The following is a 13,483-nucleotide window of genomic DNA, read 5'->3' on the forward strand; positions in this document are numbered from 1 at the left end:
AGAGTCTCTCTACCACAGGCTCATGTGTGTAGATGTGTTTCCCTGTTGCCTGCATTGCCTGCTGTGCTTGTCACCCTTCCCAGCCTTGTGATGCTGCTGAACTGTCTGCTCTAGCACTGTTTTGCAGGACTGGCCAGCTGACAGTGTGCTGCTGCTGTCACTCCTCACCTGTCAGCTGTGCCTGGTGTGTGAAACCAACCAAATGTTTTCTCTCTCTCCCTTTTTTCCCCCCAGAGTTTTTTGCTGAACTCAGCAGAGCGACAAGTGCTCTGGCACTGACCAGTAGCCTGACAGACCTGGTACACTACATCAGACAGGGATTACAGTGGCTGAGACTGGAAGCAAATATGCCTTAACTGGTTCTCCAGGTGGTTAAATACCTTGAAGTTTTTTTGCACTTTTGAAGCCTCAGAAACCGTTTTTGTTTTTTTTTTTTAATTGTTCAATACAAAGCACCTGCAAGGGAAAATACTTTAAAAAAAGTTGGAAGTTATCTGGTTACACTGGAAAGCCCTTGAACTGTGTTTTCCTAGGGTAGTACTTTGCTACCTTGAAAAAGAAGAGATAGAGGATGGCACCTTCCTTTAAAACGATGAAGTGCAATGAATTGTCTGAATGGCCCTATGTATTGATGGTCTATAAACATTTCTTTTGCAAATAACCAGCAGGACAATAATTGCACATGATGCTGACAAGAAGGAAATCTGCCTCCAGAGGTGGTTATGCAACATCCCACAGTCTGCAGCAGTTGAGTACCCAGACAACATGCCAGAGGAGTTGCTTTTGCAAACACAGATGCAATCTTTGGTGTCTTTGTTCCTCAGAGAGCAAGGAGCAACCTCATCAAGCACCGAACAGCATTATGTTACTGGAAAAGCAGCAAAAGGATCTGCTCTGCCTGCTTTCCAGCCTTACCCTCCTGCTTTCGTCAGCCAGCTGACATAACTGAGGAAGCCACTGCCTTCAGTGCTGCAAGTTTCCTCTTCAAGTCATCACTGCTTTGGTCCTCCTTGCTGTGCTCTTGTGCACATCCAAGCCCCAGGTGCTCCAGCTGTGTTACTGAGGGGCTGGCTCAGCTTTAGCCTTTCAAGCCAAACACAAATGGGGTGGCAAAACAACGTGGTATGTTTGGAACAGCTCTGCCTCTCTGCTGAGAGATGTCACCATGAGGATTCTTTGTTGGGCTGATTTTTTCTCATTTCAGTGGGTGGGGGTAGAAAGCTGCACTGGCTCACTATGATTGCTTGGACATTGTTCTAAGAGCTTCCATGGGAAGGAATCGCTTCTGGTTAAGGAGGGATTAAGTGGCTGAATGTGGAACATAAGATACATTTTGCATTTGGATGTTTGCCTGCAACCATTGAGGGTCTTGGTGAATATCTAAGAGCAGGATTTGTACCAAAGTATGGTTGTCTTCTTGTGGGAGACAGCTCGTGTTCTCTCAGCCATGCTATAGGATGGCCCCAGTGACTTAGAAACCTGTCAAGGGAGCAAGAAAGGAATAATGAGCCATTTCTGAGCATTATTTTCCTTATCACAGTATCAGTGAAGGCAGCACTCATGGCATTTGAGTATTCAGTGAGGTGACACCCTTCTCTACCCAAAGATTCCTTGTGGTGTGACAGCAGCATCCTGCTGTCCTCATACTTTATAGTGTGCCTTAGCCCGCTGGTCCCCTCTCACATCCCTCTCCCTGTCTCTGACAGACCTGTGGGAGTGGTGAAGAGAAGGATGATATCCCAAAATATAGGGATATAAAGGATGATATCTCTTTTCCACATAATTTCACAATTAGGGAGGAACGGGTCTGCAGATGTGCAGAAGTACCCTCTTTGTAAAATACCTGTTCATGGGTTTGAGGCTCATGAAAATGGACAGTAAATAAATACCAGCAAAAGTTTTGCATTTCCAAAAGTAGTTTCTGTAGAAATGGTCCCTACCATGGGGAAGCCTGGGCTCTTCTTGGTTCTGGGAGGAGGTGATGGGAGCGTGCTGGTCGTGAGCTCTCCTGTCACCTTCCCTGGCAGTGCAGGACCACCGGGATCATGGCTGGGCCCTTCTGCACCTTGAAGGGATTGGTCTTTTATGTTCACTTTGTTGAAAGCCTCAGAGCATTTCAGGGATGAGCTGTCCTAACAAGTGGAAGGAAACCCCCCCCCCATTTTACCTATCAAGCTTTGCTTGCACTCCTCCCCCCTGGAGCAGCGACTGCTCAGAGTAAGCAGGGTCAGAGAAGGGCTCAGCATTAACTGTTTTGTTCTCAGGAAGTGTGGGGATGGGCAGCCAGCCTGGAGGCTGATGTGCACTTTGGAACTTGATCCCAGACTGGTGGATCGATGCCACCTTTGGACTTTGTCTTCAGACAAAGCTATTTCTAGGATCACCAGCTAAGGACGAGGAGGAGGAGGAGGAAAGACAAAAGCTTTATTGAACCTGGAAACCACAGTGGGAGCCTGCAGGAACTGTAGCGGAGTGTCAGGGGAAAGCATAAGGGGCAGCAGAGACAGGGGTGTCCTGGTACTTTCCTTCTGTGTGCATCCATGTCCCTCCCTGCTGCCAGGAGAGGTGCTTGCTGCTGTGTAGAAGTGGTTGTGTGAGGGCTGCTCCCATTCCCAGGACAAACTCCCCTGGGCTTTGCAGGACAGAACATCACAAGCAGTTTGTGTCACAGGCATGTGGGGGCTCTTTGGGGGCTCTCAGTTCTAAAGCAATCTTGGAAGCATCACTCGCAAGCTCCACAGAAGGAAGCTAGGTTTTGTTTCAGGACATAGAGAAAGAATGTTCAAATAATAGGAAATTTTAAGAAAAGCCATCATATTTCAACCTTGGGCCAGGTCAGAGGCCTTCAGAGGGTTAGGAAGGAAGCTCTTCATTTTCACCTGGGACTATTCAGGCCTTTAAAAAAAACAAATAATAAAAACAGAAATCGAAACATAGCAGTGGAGGAAATAGCATTTGCCATTAAGAAGCTAATCATAAATCCAAGGAAAACCAGGGGTGATTGTTTAATCCCAGAAAGAAAGGAGGCAGCTATGGTGGCAAAGCAGCATCATTTCCATGCAATATTTATTTAAAAGAAATAATAATACCTGTGTTGAAATTGTCAAATGTTCTATTTTTAAGATGCCATTTATTTAATAGTTGAAAATCCCACTTAGATGGAGATAGAGATCTCTTCTGTAACTGAAAGTCAAAGTCTGACTGCAATGTCCTTATTTTTGGTTTTGTCTTCTCCCCTCCCTCTTGGTTTCCACGATAAATCTGTACATCTTATTTTGGGGATGTATGTCCCTCTTGTATATAACCTTTTTCTGCCCTGCGTGTGATGGAATTTCTGAGATGGTTGATTCATACGGGGGAAATAAACAATAAATGAATGTTTGTTATGAGGTGTTTCAAGAGTCCTTGTGTTCTCAGCTTCTTGCAGAGAAATTCTAGCATAGCTTTTCTCTGAATGGCCTTAGTGTTTCCCTTCTGAATGAGGTTTAGGTATGAATTTCTGTACAAGAAGTCTCTTGTTCCCCTGTTTGTCACCACTTGCCCTTTCTTTAATGACCATAAGTGGTGCGAATGTAGATGCTCAGAGTGGCAGGAGCGTCATGATTCGGGCCATGTTCCTCCTACCCTCCCAATCCGATGCAGGGAAGGCTCTGTTGGGCCAGCTGCTGAAGCCAGCAGAGCCTGGCTCTGAGCACCCCGTGACAGGAACAGCCCACAGGTTGGTTTCAGGCAGTCCAACAAGGTAAATTAGAAAACCAGGAGACAAGGCACAGAAGTGGTGGCTGAAGGGTCCTGCTCTGTTTGCCGCAAAGGTTTTGTAGGGCTTGGTTTGTGAGTTGGTTTCTGAAGGGTTGTGAGGAGGATTTCCCTCAGGGAATCTCATAGGATTTTGTGCCCTGTGGCAACAGTGTCTCATTGGTTGTGCAAGGGGATCTCTGCCATGGCCTTGTACTTCTCCTTGGAGGCTTTTCCCACTTTGTATTTTCCAAGTTGTTCCTTGGAAGAATGGTTTTGGTATCTCTGTGCATTATTGGAATATAATTTCTGTGTATGTTTCAGGTCCGATCTGCAGCAGGTGTTGCCCCCAGGATGTTTGCTAATAATGGATGTGGTTTTTTTCATGCACTGTGTAAATTGTAGCGGATTCTGACACCTGGTTTAATACCCACTGGAAATGCTGCTGTTACAGGTGCTGTGCATAGAAATGCACTCTTGGATTGTGATCAGTGCAGGCCTGAGGCAAAGCAGGTAGGGTTAATTTTGGGGGTGGGATGGACATGGGGTTGAACATGCCAGCAGGGAGGGCATCCAAAAACCATGCAGGATGTGGGGCTGTAGCAAGTGTTGGCTGCCCTGCTTGGCTTTCTGCCCAAGGCAGTGGCCCCCCTGGGCTAACACAGCCAAAAATATTTTTCCAATAATACTTTGTTGTAGTTTCTTTAATTATAGAGTCTTTATTGCCCAAACCTAACTTTGCAACCCTGTTTAATTTACTTTGAGATTTGTTATTGATTATAGATGAGCTTGCATTCTGTCTTTGGTTTGGCTTGTCCTTTTCAAAGATAAATGTCATTTTTGGCAAAACAGCTGAGTTAAAGTCGATTGCACTTTCCCAGCCCAGTGCTGCTCTCCAAACACTAAAATAGCCCCTTGGCAGCCTGTGCTTTCCTTACATTAATTGCAGTTTCAGCAGCCCTGTCACAAAAAACCCAACACTGTTCCTGGGCTATCATCAAGCTTTCTGAATGTGTTTCCATAACTTTTGTGTTTCTGAAACTTGTGCATGTTACAAGAGCAGTGTGCACTCACTGCTGCTTTGTGATGTATTTTGTCAAGGGGTGGGGTTCCCGGAGATCCTGCTGGGTTTTCCTCCTCTCCTTCTCAGTATTGCTGAGGTTATGGGGGTTTTTGGGGCTAGTCCTTCATGTTACAGCATTAAGGCCATGTTTTACACTGTCAGAGGCATTTGCAAAATTTGTAGATTGTTCAGTGAAATCTTGGTTCTACTGCTGGCCAGTTGCATATGAAGAAATACTTGTAAATGGAAAAAATAGTTCTTTTTTTTTTTTCCTTTTTCAGTTTCCAAGTAATAAAATGCATCTGTTTTTCACTTGTTCCATGTGGGGTTTTTCCCAGATGCCTGCTGTACCTTTTCACTTGGAAACTGTAGCTGTGGTGAATCCAAGTCTTTGTTTAAATTTTCATTCGAAAGAATCAGAAAATCCTGTCAGCTTAACAACTGCAAAGGAGTAATTACTTAGACAGTGTAATGCCTTTGGAGTAGTTGGAATCTTTCGGACCAGGGAGGTTGTGGGCAAAAGGTAGCTGGGCTCCAGCCCAGGACATGAAATACTGTGCAGGCAGATCAGAACTTGGGGAGCATTAGGGGTGTAAATCTTGTAGTCAATGCAAAAAATCTTTTCTAAGATTTTTCTCCCACACAGCTGGGAGAAATGAGCCTTTTACTTTGATTATATTCAGTGTTAAGTGGAATAGTAAGCTTAGTGCAGGTAGTAGATTAGACTAAACAGTCTGGCTGAGGCAAAAGAGGAAGAGAAATCTGCAGATCATGGGCACAACATTTATTTTAACACACTAAACCTGCCTCTTGACAGCCAGTGGGTTTTCTGTGATGATTATTAAATAAGAGGCAAACATTTTGTTGTATTTCTGTAGCCAGTGGAGGAGAAGAGTGACTCCAGACAGAGGCATTACTTCCCCCTACTGTTATTTTGTGTAAGGGCAAGATTTGCCATGGAAAACAGAAAATCCCACACTACAATTTTGTAGCTGACACAGCACAGTTTAGACATGGTCCTGGTGCATCCCTGTTCCTCTCCAGTGATTCCTTGGCACTGTGTGAGCTGGACAGAACATGCACCACAACTGTGCAATGACTGGTGGCAACTGGAAAATGGCAAACTTATTTGCAAGAACACTGGTAAAGAAATAAATATAGAATTTTTAAGTGGTCCAAGGACAAATTAATTCTCCTAATAAATCCAGCAGTAAGCATGGGAGAATGGGATACAAGAACTTATATCCTTTAAAATACAAATGTATGTTTATAGCTGAGGAAATTCTATAATAAAACTTTTAAAAAGTGAAATTAAGTTAAATCTCTGATTTTATTTCCAGTGGCTGTAGAAGTTCAGGCTTGGGAAACGTAGGTGGAAGGAGGCTGGGCAGTAGGTTTTGTGTCTTGGATGAGGGCAGGCAGCCAAACATGCTGTTGTGATTGAAAAGTATCCTAAATAGGAATTTGATACGAGATTCCCTCTTTTCACAGAAAATTTCAGGACATAGACTTGCAGTGTAGCAAGCAAATGTGAAAGAAGATTGTGTAGTCAGAAGATCTGACTACACTGATGTGTAGTCAGAGCAACAGAGCTGCAGCAATCTGCTCTCATCATAAAAATCATCTGGCAGTTATTTTTCATCACTGAGGTGAACAAATCATCTCCTTGATTTGTTCATCAATTTGGAGTTCGCGGAATTGATGATTTATATCTTATTAATGATATGTTGATTTTAATTTAATTGTTTAAATTATGTCTCTGACTGAGATGATTTAATACCCCATTTATTCACCACCTGATGGGCAGAAGCCTTTTCTTACATGAATTCTTTCATGAATTAGCTGTACTTTGAAGGTAGTGTAAAGAATCTGTAAATCACAGAGATGAGTTGGGCTGCTGTGGTGTTTTGCTGGCTACAGCACTCCAATGTCAATTTTTTTCCCCCACCCCATTAACTTACTAACATTAATAATTTACATGTGGAATTCTTGTTGCAGAGGCCCTGCTCCAGGAATTCTCCTGTCTGGACTGGTAAAGAGCCTTCCTGAGTTTCCATCACTGCTCAAAATGCTCAAGTCACAGAATTTAATTTCTTGCTACCTTTTTTCATTGAATGCCTGCAGCCTTTGGACAAAGCAGCTGCACAGTCTGGCCCTGGTACCTGAGGCCTCCCTGAATCGCTCCTTCTCAGCTGCTGGACAATGGGGGTTTGGTGATATTCCTTGTCAGAAAGCCTGTCTGTGCAAGGTAATCCTCTGCTTGTGGAAAGGGAGGGAAAGGGCAGGCACTGATGTCTCCTCTCCCTTCCAATCCCTGTAGATCAACAGGAACAGTTTCAAATCCCAGTTCTTACTACTGCCTCTGCAAGCTGAGAGTAAGAAGTTGTTGCTCCAGGGAAATTGCAGGTAAGGCTGGAGCTGCTGGGAGAGGCTGAGCCGAGGAGAGCCTTGTTTGCACAGGGGTGCAAGGTGAGAGCTGCTGGGACAGGGACATTACCCTGAGTGAGGTAACTCCTGACTCCTGAGTCAGCTGGTCCTACAGTGGAGCTGTTGCAGCCCATGACTCCAGGGGAAGATGGTAAAGCCTCCATGGAAAAACCCAGATTGCAGAAGTGAAGCCAAAGCAATTTATTATTGTTATTATTTTCAGTTGTAATAATCCAGTGTCTTCTGTGACTGTACATTGAGGTGTCTCTTCAAATAATTTAATGTATGAAAAGACATCAATAATAATGTTGTTACTAACATTGACATTAAATTATTATTAATAATGACAGCAGCATTGAAAGGAAGGGAAGCTCATAAAGGAGGGTAGCTAAGGTTTAACTTTTCCAAGCAGTTTCTGTGTTCCATGGGAGCAGTTGTTTGCCTGGGGCTTCATGAAGAAAGCCACAAAGAAGAGGAATCAAATAAGTCCAGAAAAGGGAAACAGAAATCAGTTTGGCTAAATACAGAAGTGTAAAAAAACAGGGGCGAGTCTTTGGAAGAGAAGCTGCTAGAGTTTCCCATGTCTGTTTTCCTGAGGTCTGCACCTTAGGGGTCAGAATTTGAGTAAATACAACCCTCGGCTCCATGGATTAGGAGGCACTGTTGGCTCACCTAGGTTTAGGAGCAGGTGTGGACAATTTCTTTTACTGCCAGGTGTCCACTTCCTCAGCTTTAGGAAATCTCTGGATTAATCTGTGCCCAAGTGTGTGAAACAGAGCTTGGCTCACCAGGGCACAGTGCAGCTGGACTATCAGCAGCAGCTCGTGGTCAGGAGGGGATACACTGTCTCTGCCAGGAAGGCTGCCTTTGTTTCATCCTCCAGGTGCCATCAGGGGTTTATTTATGGTATTTCTGCAAATGCTCTGCTGTGCAGTGCTAATCTTTCCTCTTTCCTTTTTTGACATGCAGTACTGAGCATTGCAACAGGATTTGACAATGTGATCATTATTTGTTTTAAAATCTTAGGAACTACAGAAATTGTCATCTGCCATCTCATTAAGCAGGCAAACCATTTCAGGCCAGGTCCAACAAGTGCCAACTCTTACAGATAAGCAGTATGGTAGGGCAAAGGCTCAGCTGCCCTTCTGATTAGATTCTTCTTGGCTTAACAGGGAGAGGAAGGTTTTAATCCAAATCATCCTCACTAATTGTCTCAGGCTACAACAGAGAGGTTCCTCGGTTCTGCATTGTGCTTTGCTAAAATATCACAAAATTCTAGAAAGGAACTAAATGTTCTCCCTGGAGATGCTAAGATGCTTTTTCCAGATTCTCAGCCACATTGCACTGGGAGAGACAGGCCCCAGAACAATGATACCAAGCTGTTTTCTTCTCACATCAGCTCACCTGTCCCTGCAAATGTCATTATCTTACTTAAAAAGCTAGAGGGCTTTTTAAAAGAAATGTTTTCTATTGGCTTTGAGCTCAGATTGGTTTGCATAAGAAATTACTTCAAGGCCCTGACTGAACCTGTTCTTCAAAAGGGAGTGACATAAAGCAAGATTCTTTCTACTCCCATGATGATTTTCTTCTTCCTCTTCTTGCCTCCTCAAAACAGTTTACCTAAAGGAGAAAAATTGCATTTTTAGTCAGTTGTACAAGCGGCAAGGCAGTGCTCTGCATCTTCCCCTGACCACCAGGCAAGAAGAAAGTTTTCTGGCACCCCATTAGGAACACCCAGAGTCGTGATGTTCCCAATGGTTCATCCAGCAGTGTACAGGGCAGGGTTTCATTTGTTGCTTTTCTGGCACACACTCGTTCTCTGTTGGCTGGCTAAGCAGTATTTAGCAATTGTTCCTTGCTTACGTGGAAATAGTTCTTGGATTAGAATTTAGTCTCTCTGTGCAGTTAATTTGTTGAACTGTGTGGTAAAAGAAATGTTATTTTGCCCCTAATCATTGTTAACAAAAACGTAACCATGACCAAACTCTCTTGGATATACATGCAGTTTTCAATATAATGCACAACAAAAAGGCATTGTATTAAATATTTCTATTGAGTGTCAATGGTTTTAGTTACAACCTATAAAATTACACTTAATGAATCCCATAATGTTTCACTTACCAGTGTCTCTGTCTATTACAAATGCTGAACTGGGAGCTGCCAAAGGAGTATTGCACTGACTCTTATAATAATAATAGTAATGAAAGGGTTCATTGCAGTTGTTCCACATAATCTTCCATAGCTTGCTGTTTCCAAGTTTGTGATCCTTTGATGATTATTTGGCTACAAAATGAAAGCCTTTTCCCCAGATAATGAAGGAAAGGAAGGTTGTCCTGGACCATTTGAAGTCTGAGAATATTTAATTATTTTATTGTTTACAGCTAGACTTGAAAAGGATCAAAAAGATTTTTGCAGGACTAGCTTAGTGTAAAGGCTTCTTTCCGACTTGTAGCACAGGCAATGACCATAAAGAAGGTATTGTCTTTAGGAATCAATTACACAGTAATTAAAGCAAGCTACAGATTGTTTCATACAACAGGAGGGACAGGAGGTGGAGAACTCTCTCAGTATGGAAACAACTTCTGTATGTGCAAGCTTGATTTCATCTAAAAGCAAAGTTCTCTCTTTACTGAAAACTTCAGTTTATTCTTACTCTTTTACACCTGTTCTGGTAATCAGCAGACACCCAGATTGCCCTAATGACTTCACCTGATTTCTCTCAGGAAGCTGTACCTAATTATCTAAATGGAGCACTAGGACACAACAGAGTTAAAACACATTAAAAACTTTTTTAGCTTAGTTCTCCAAGTGAATTAACTATTGGAATGAAATTTCCCTGCTCTTAGGATCTGAAGTGAATGTTTTAGTGTATAGAAATGGAGAAGAATTTCCCTAAAGAGTCTTCTGACAATCCTTACAATATTTTTATTATTTTCAAAGGCACATCAGCCCATAGCAGCAGGATATACAGGCAGCTAAGCCCAGATTGTCCACTGTTGAGAAAAGGGCATTTGGATCTCACATGGAAAAACACAGGAGACAGTGGCAGGCTAAGAAGGGTGAGTCCTGTTTATGATGGATATCTACTCAGATGAACTAAAGCCAAGACTGAAACAAGGACAAGGTTAAGGCTCTCAATAGATAATTAACCTGTTTGAAGGAATTCAGACCTATTTTAGGACTAATTTAGTGAGAGAAGCTTGTATTTCCTGATCAGACCCTAGGATCAAGGCTGTGTTATACCTGAGTCAGTGGCCTTAGGAACAAGATAAGCAAGATGTCAGCAAAGTTGGGGTTACACCAAGACCAAGAGAACCTGTTCATTCTGCCCCAGAGAAGGGGACAGAGCTTATGCTGAGCTAAGGGTGAACTTGGTAAGGAGATTCACAGGTGGGGTCCTGTTGTGAGCACCAGTTTCTTTTGGTAAGGAAAGTCATCTTCATGCACAATTCAAAGAGGGCTTTACAATGGCAAAAGCATTTGAAGAATTTAGATCAGAGAGGAGAGAAATCAGAAATCCAGTCCAAGGCTAGGACTAGATCTGTGTGAAGGCAATAGAAAGGATTTCCAAATGAGCATAAGAGCCACCTGAAATGCAGTTTAATGCATGGAGGACAGAGAACACCTCTTCTAAATTTAGGAAAGAGAGAATCTCCATCTAGACCAGTGAATAACTTACCAGTGTACTCTGTCTATTCCTGATGGACACAGATCTTTAAGGTCTTACACTACAGTTCCCATGAAAAGCAGCAGGAGAATGGAAACATGAAAGGTAATCTCTTGAGCTCTGTTATTAAAAAAAAAAAAAGCTATTAAAAAATCTCTTATGATAATTGCTACCAAAAATCCTTTGTATTAACAGAATATGAAGTGCTACCTCGAAAACCTTCACTGTATTTTTGCATTGCTCATTTGATAGGTCTTGAAATACTCTGACTCAGAAAAGGGTAGAAAAGTCACGATCTTACAAATAGTTTCTAAAAATCCAGAAAAAACCCCCTGATTTATGACAGATTCTGCTTGATTCTATTTACAGAAAATCCTGCTGCTAAGGGAAAGTGATATTGGCACTGACACCATCACAAAATGCTACCAAGAGTGAAAATGAACCATCAACATCACAACTATGGGAAGGTGTAAGTAGTACTGGCTGCCAGGTTGATATGTAAATGTGTGTATTCCTGTATCACAGCCACTCACAGCAATGCAAAATGTTTGAAGGAAAAATTATTATTGCTACTGGGAATATCCTTCTCAGCCTCTTCACACAAGTAATAAAAATACTGCAAAAACTATGCTGGCCCATTTCCTGGAAATGCCAATTTGTATTTGTTGGTAGAGGTAGGCAAGAGACCTTCTGGCAAACATCTAAGTACAACATGTTCAGCAAAGACTTTCACCTTGCAGGCTGAGAAGTACGAATAATGTGTGAAATGTCTAGGGAGGAGAAAAATCAGTCATCAGCTGATAAAGCCACAGAACAAGATGTTTACTCCTATTTTAGTTTCTTTGGTTATTGGTTTATTTTTGTTAGTATGCGAGTTACTACTTTTGTAACAATAATGTTTGCTTAATAAACCATTTTTCTTCTTAGCTGTATATTTTTCTCTAATAAAGTCATTTATGTTCTTGAATTTTTATTTCCTCTTCTAAACTCTGACACTCCCCTTTAAACATGAGATTATATACCAATATATTTACCTGAATAGGTAAATCAGATATTTACCTTCAGCTGTGTTGCAGACATTTGGTGTTTAGCAGAACAACTTCTTTCAGCTAGAACAAGTAAGGGTTATCCATTTTACCTGGGGCTGTGTTGTTACAATCTGTGTCATTCTTCACATGTATCAAAATGCTCTTCCAAGTAATTTGCAGCTGGAAGCTATTTATTCCATACATCAGTTGTATTAAACATAGGTTGAAGTCCATGACTGCAGCTATAACAGAGTGGCTTATGCCATATTTCACAAAAATGTTTCAGATTGCTGCCATGGATAAAGACAATACTCATGCCAAAGTTCCTCCTGAAAGGGGAAAAAATAATTTTTACAGATTATGTCTAAGCAGCTGAAGAAAATGCCTGTAGATTTAACTTTCTATAACACAGAAGCCGTTACTGGGACACCCAGTAACCCAAAACCCAGGCTGCACAAACCCTTCCGAGTTAACAGGAATTGACAGTACTTCTGCCAGCCAACACTGCCCTCCAGTGTGGGTTGTGTTAACTTCCTTCTGCAATGGCTTCCTTCTTCAGGGTGAATAAATTATTCCAGTGTGCATTGCTGAATGTGTCATCTCCTGACTTCATTCATCTTAAGTATTTTTTTTATTTTAAGAGAATATTTTCAAAATACAGTTTATTAGCTGTTACTCTCTTTTCTATGAACTACTGCAAAAATATGAAGGAATGTGTAAATGTATTAGTATTAGATTTATTATTTGTGTTTGCCTTATGTTGCATTTAGTATTTTTCCAAAGTTCTACAGACCCACTGTATCACCTTCACAGATTATGTGTAATGTGTTATGGATTTGCTTTCTGCAGTTATATTTCTATATATTACAGATGTAAAGGAAGTCAATATTATTTCACTACTCTCCCTGCAGATTTCTGATAGTCCATATGGTATATATACTTATATAAAAACAAGATCTACATTTCAAATCAAAAATCCCCTCCACCATCCTCAAAGCATAAGGAACTGTTAATCTCTGCAACTCATCTCATAGTCAACGTGCTGCTTGTAGAGACACAAGCACCTCAATCTCATTTAGAAATAACTGGTGTTACAGGCATATCTGATTTTATTTTATCACTGAATTATCTTTTTTGCATCATTCATCTGAATTTCAATCCCAAGTCCCATTAAAAGAGAGCATTAATGCTAACATAGAGGAAGGCTGCTCAATACTCCCAAGTCACCGAGGTGCAGAAAGGTTTATTTAACCCCATATTCTCTGTATGTTTATTAACATAATGAACAGCCACTGGAGTTTGCATTTCATAGGAAAAAGAAGAGGTGGGAGCTGGGGGATGTGTTTGCATGTCTGGCTGTGTTTTGCACTGTAGGGAGTAATTTCCAGTCCAAAAGGTGTGTGTACAATTCCTGCTCAAAACTGTCCAACTCAGGAACTGCTTTTTGTAGAATTTGGGCAAACACTTCACTACCCTGCTGTGTGACCACTGTGTCACATGGGACATTCTTTTAATATAAAAAAGCATATATTATCCTAAATTTAGACACTTCCCAGAATATTC

General features: G+C 41.7%; 1 protein-coding gene across 9 annotated transcripts in view; it reads left to right on the top strand.

Moving 5' to 3' along the window:
• The window catches only part of AFF1 (ALF transcription elongation factor 1), a 75,048-nt gene extending 63,189 nt beyond the window's left edge, over positions 1 to 11,859 (top strand). The window contains exons 21-23 of one of the 9 annotated variants that reach the window (XR_009933226.1): positions 7,119 to 7,204; positions 10,166 to 10,284; positions 11,262 to 11,271. Coding sequence is in view for 5 of the 9 variants with exons in the window: in XM_062493053.1 (XP_062349037.1) it covers positions 10,166 to 10,284; positions 11,262 to 11,327 (185 nt within the window). In the remaining 4 variants the exon portion in view is untranslated. Of the gene's footprint in view, positions 1 to 234; positions 3,387 to 4,059; positions 10,296 to 11,261 lie in introns of those variants that run through there. The other 8 variants (XR_009933223.1, XR_009933225.1, XR_009933224.1 and 5 more) reach the window with 8 other exon arrangements.
• Positions 11,860 to 13,483: the final 1,624 nt, after the last annotated feature.

Source organism: Cinclus cinclus, chromosome 5, assembly GCF_963662255.1.
Source record: "Cinclus cinclus chromosome 5, bCinCin1.1, whole genome shotgun sequence".
Lineage (NCBI taxonomy): Eukaryota > Metazoa > Chordata > Aves > Passeriformes > Cinclidae > Cinclus > Cinclus cinclus.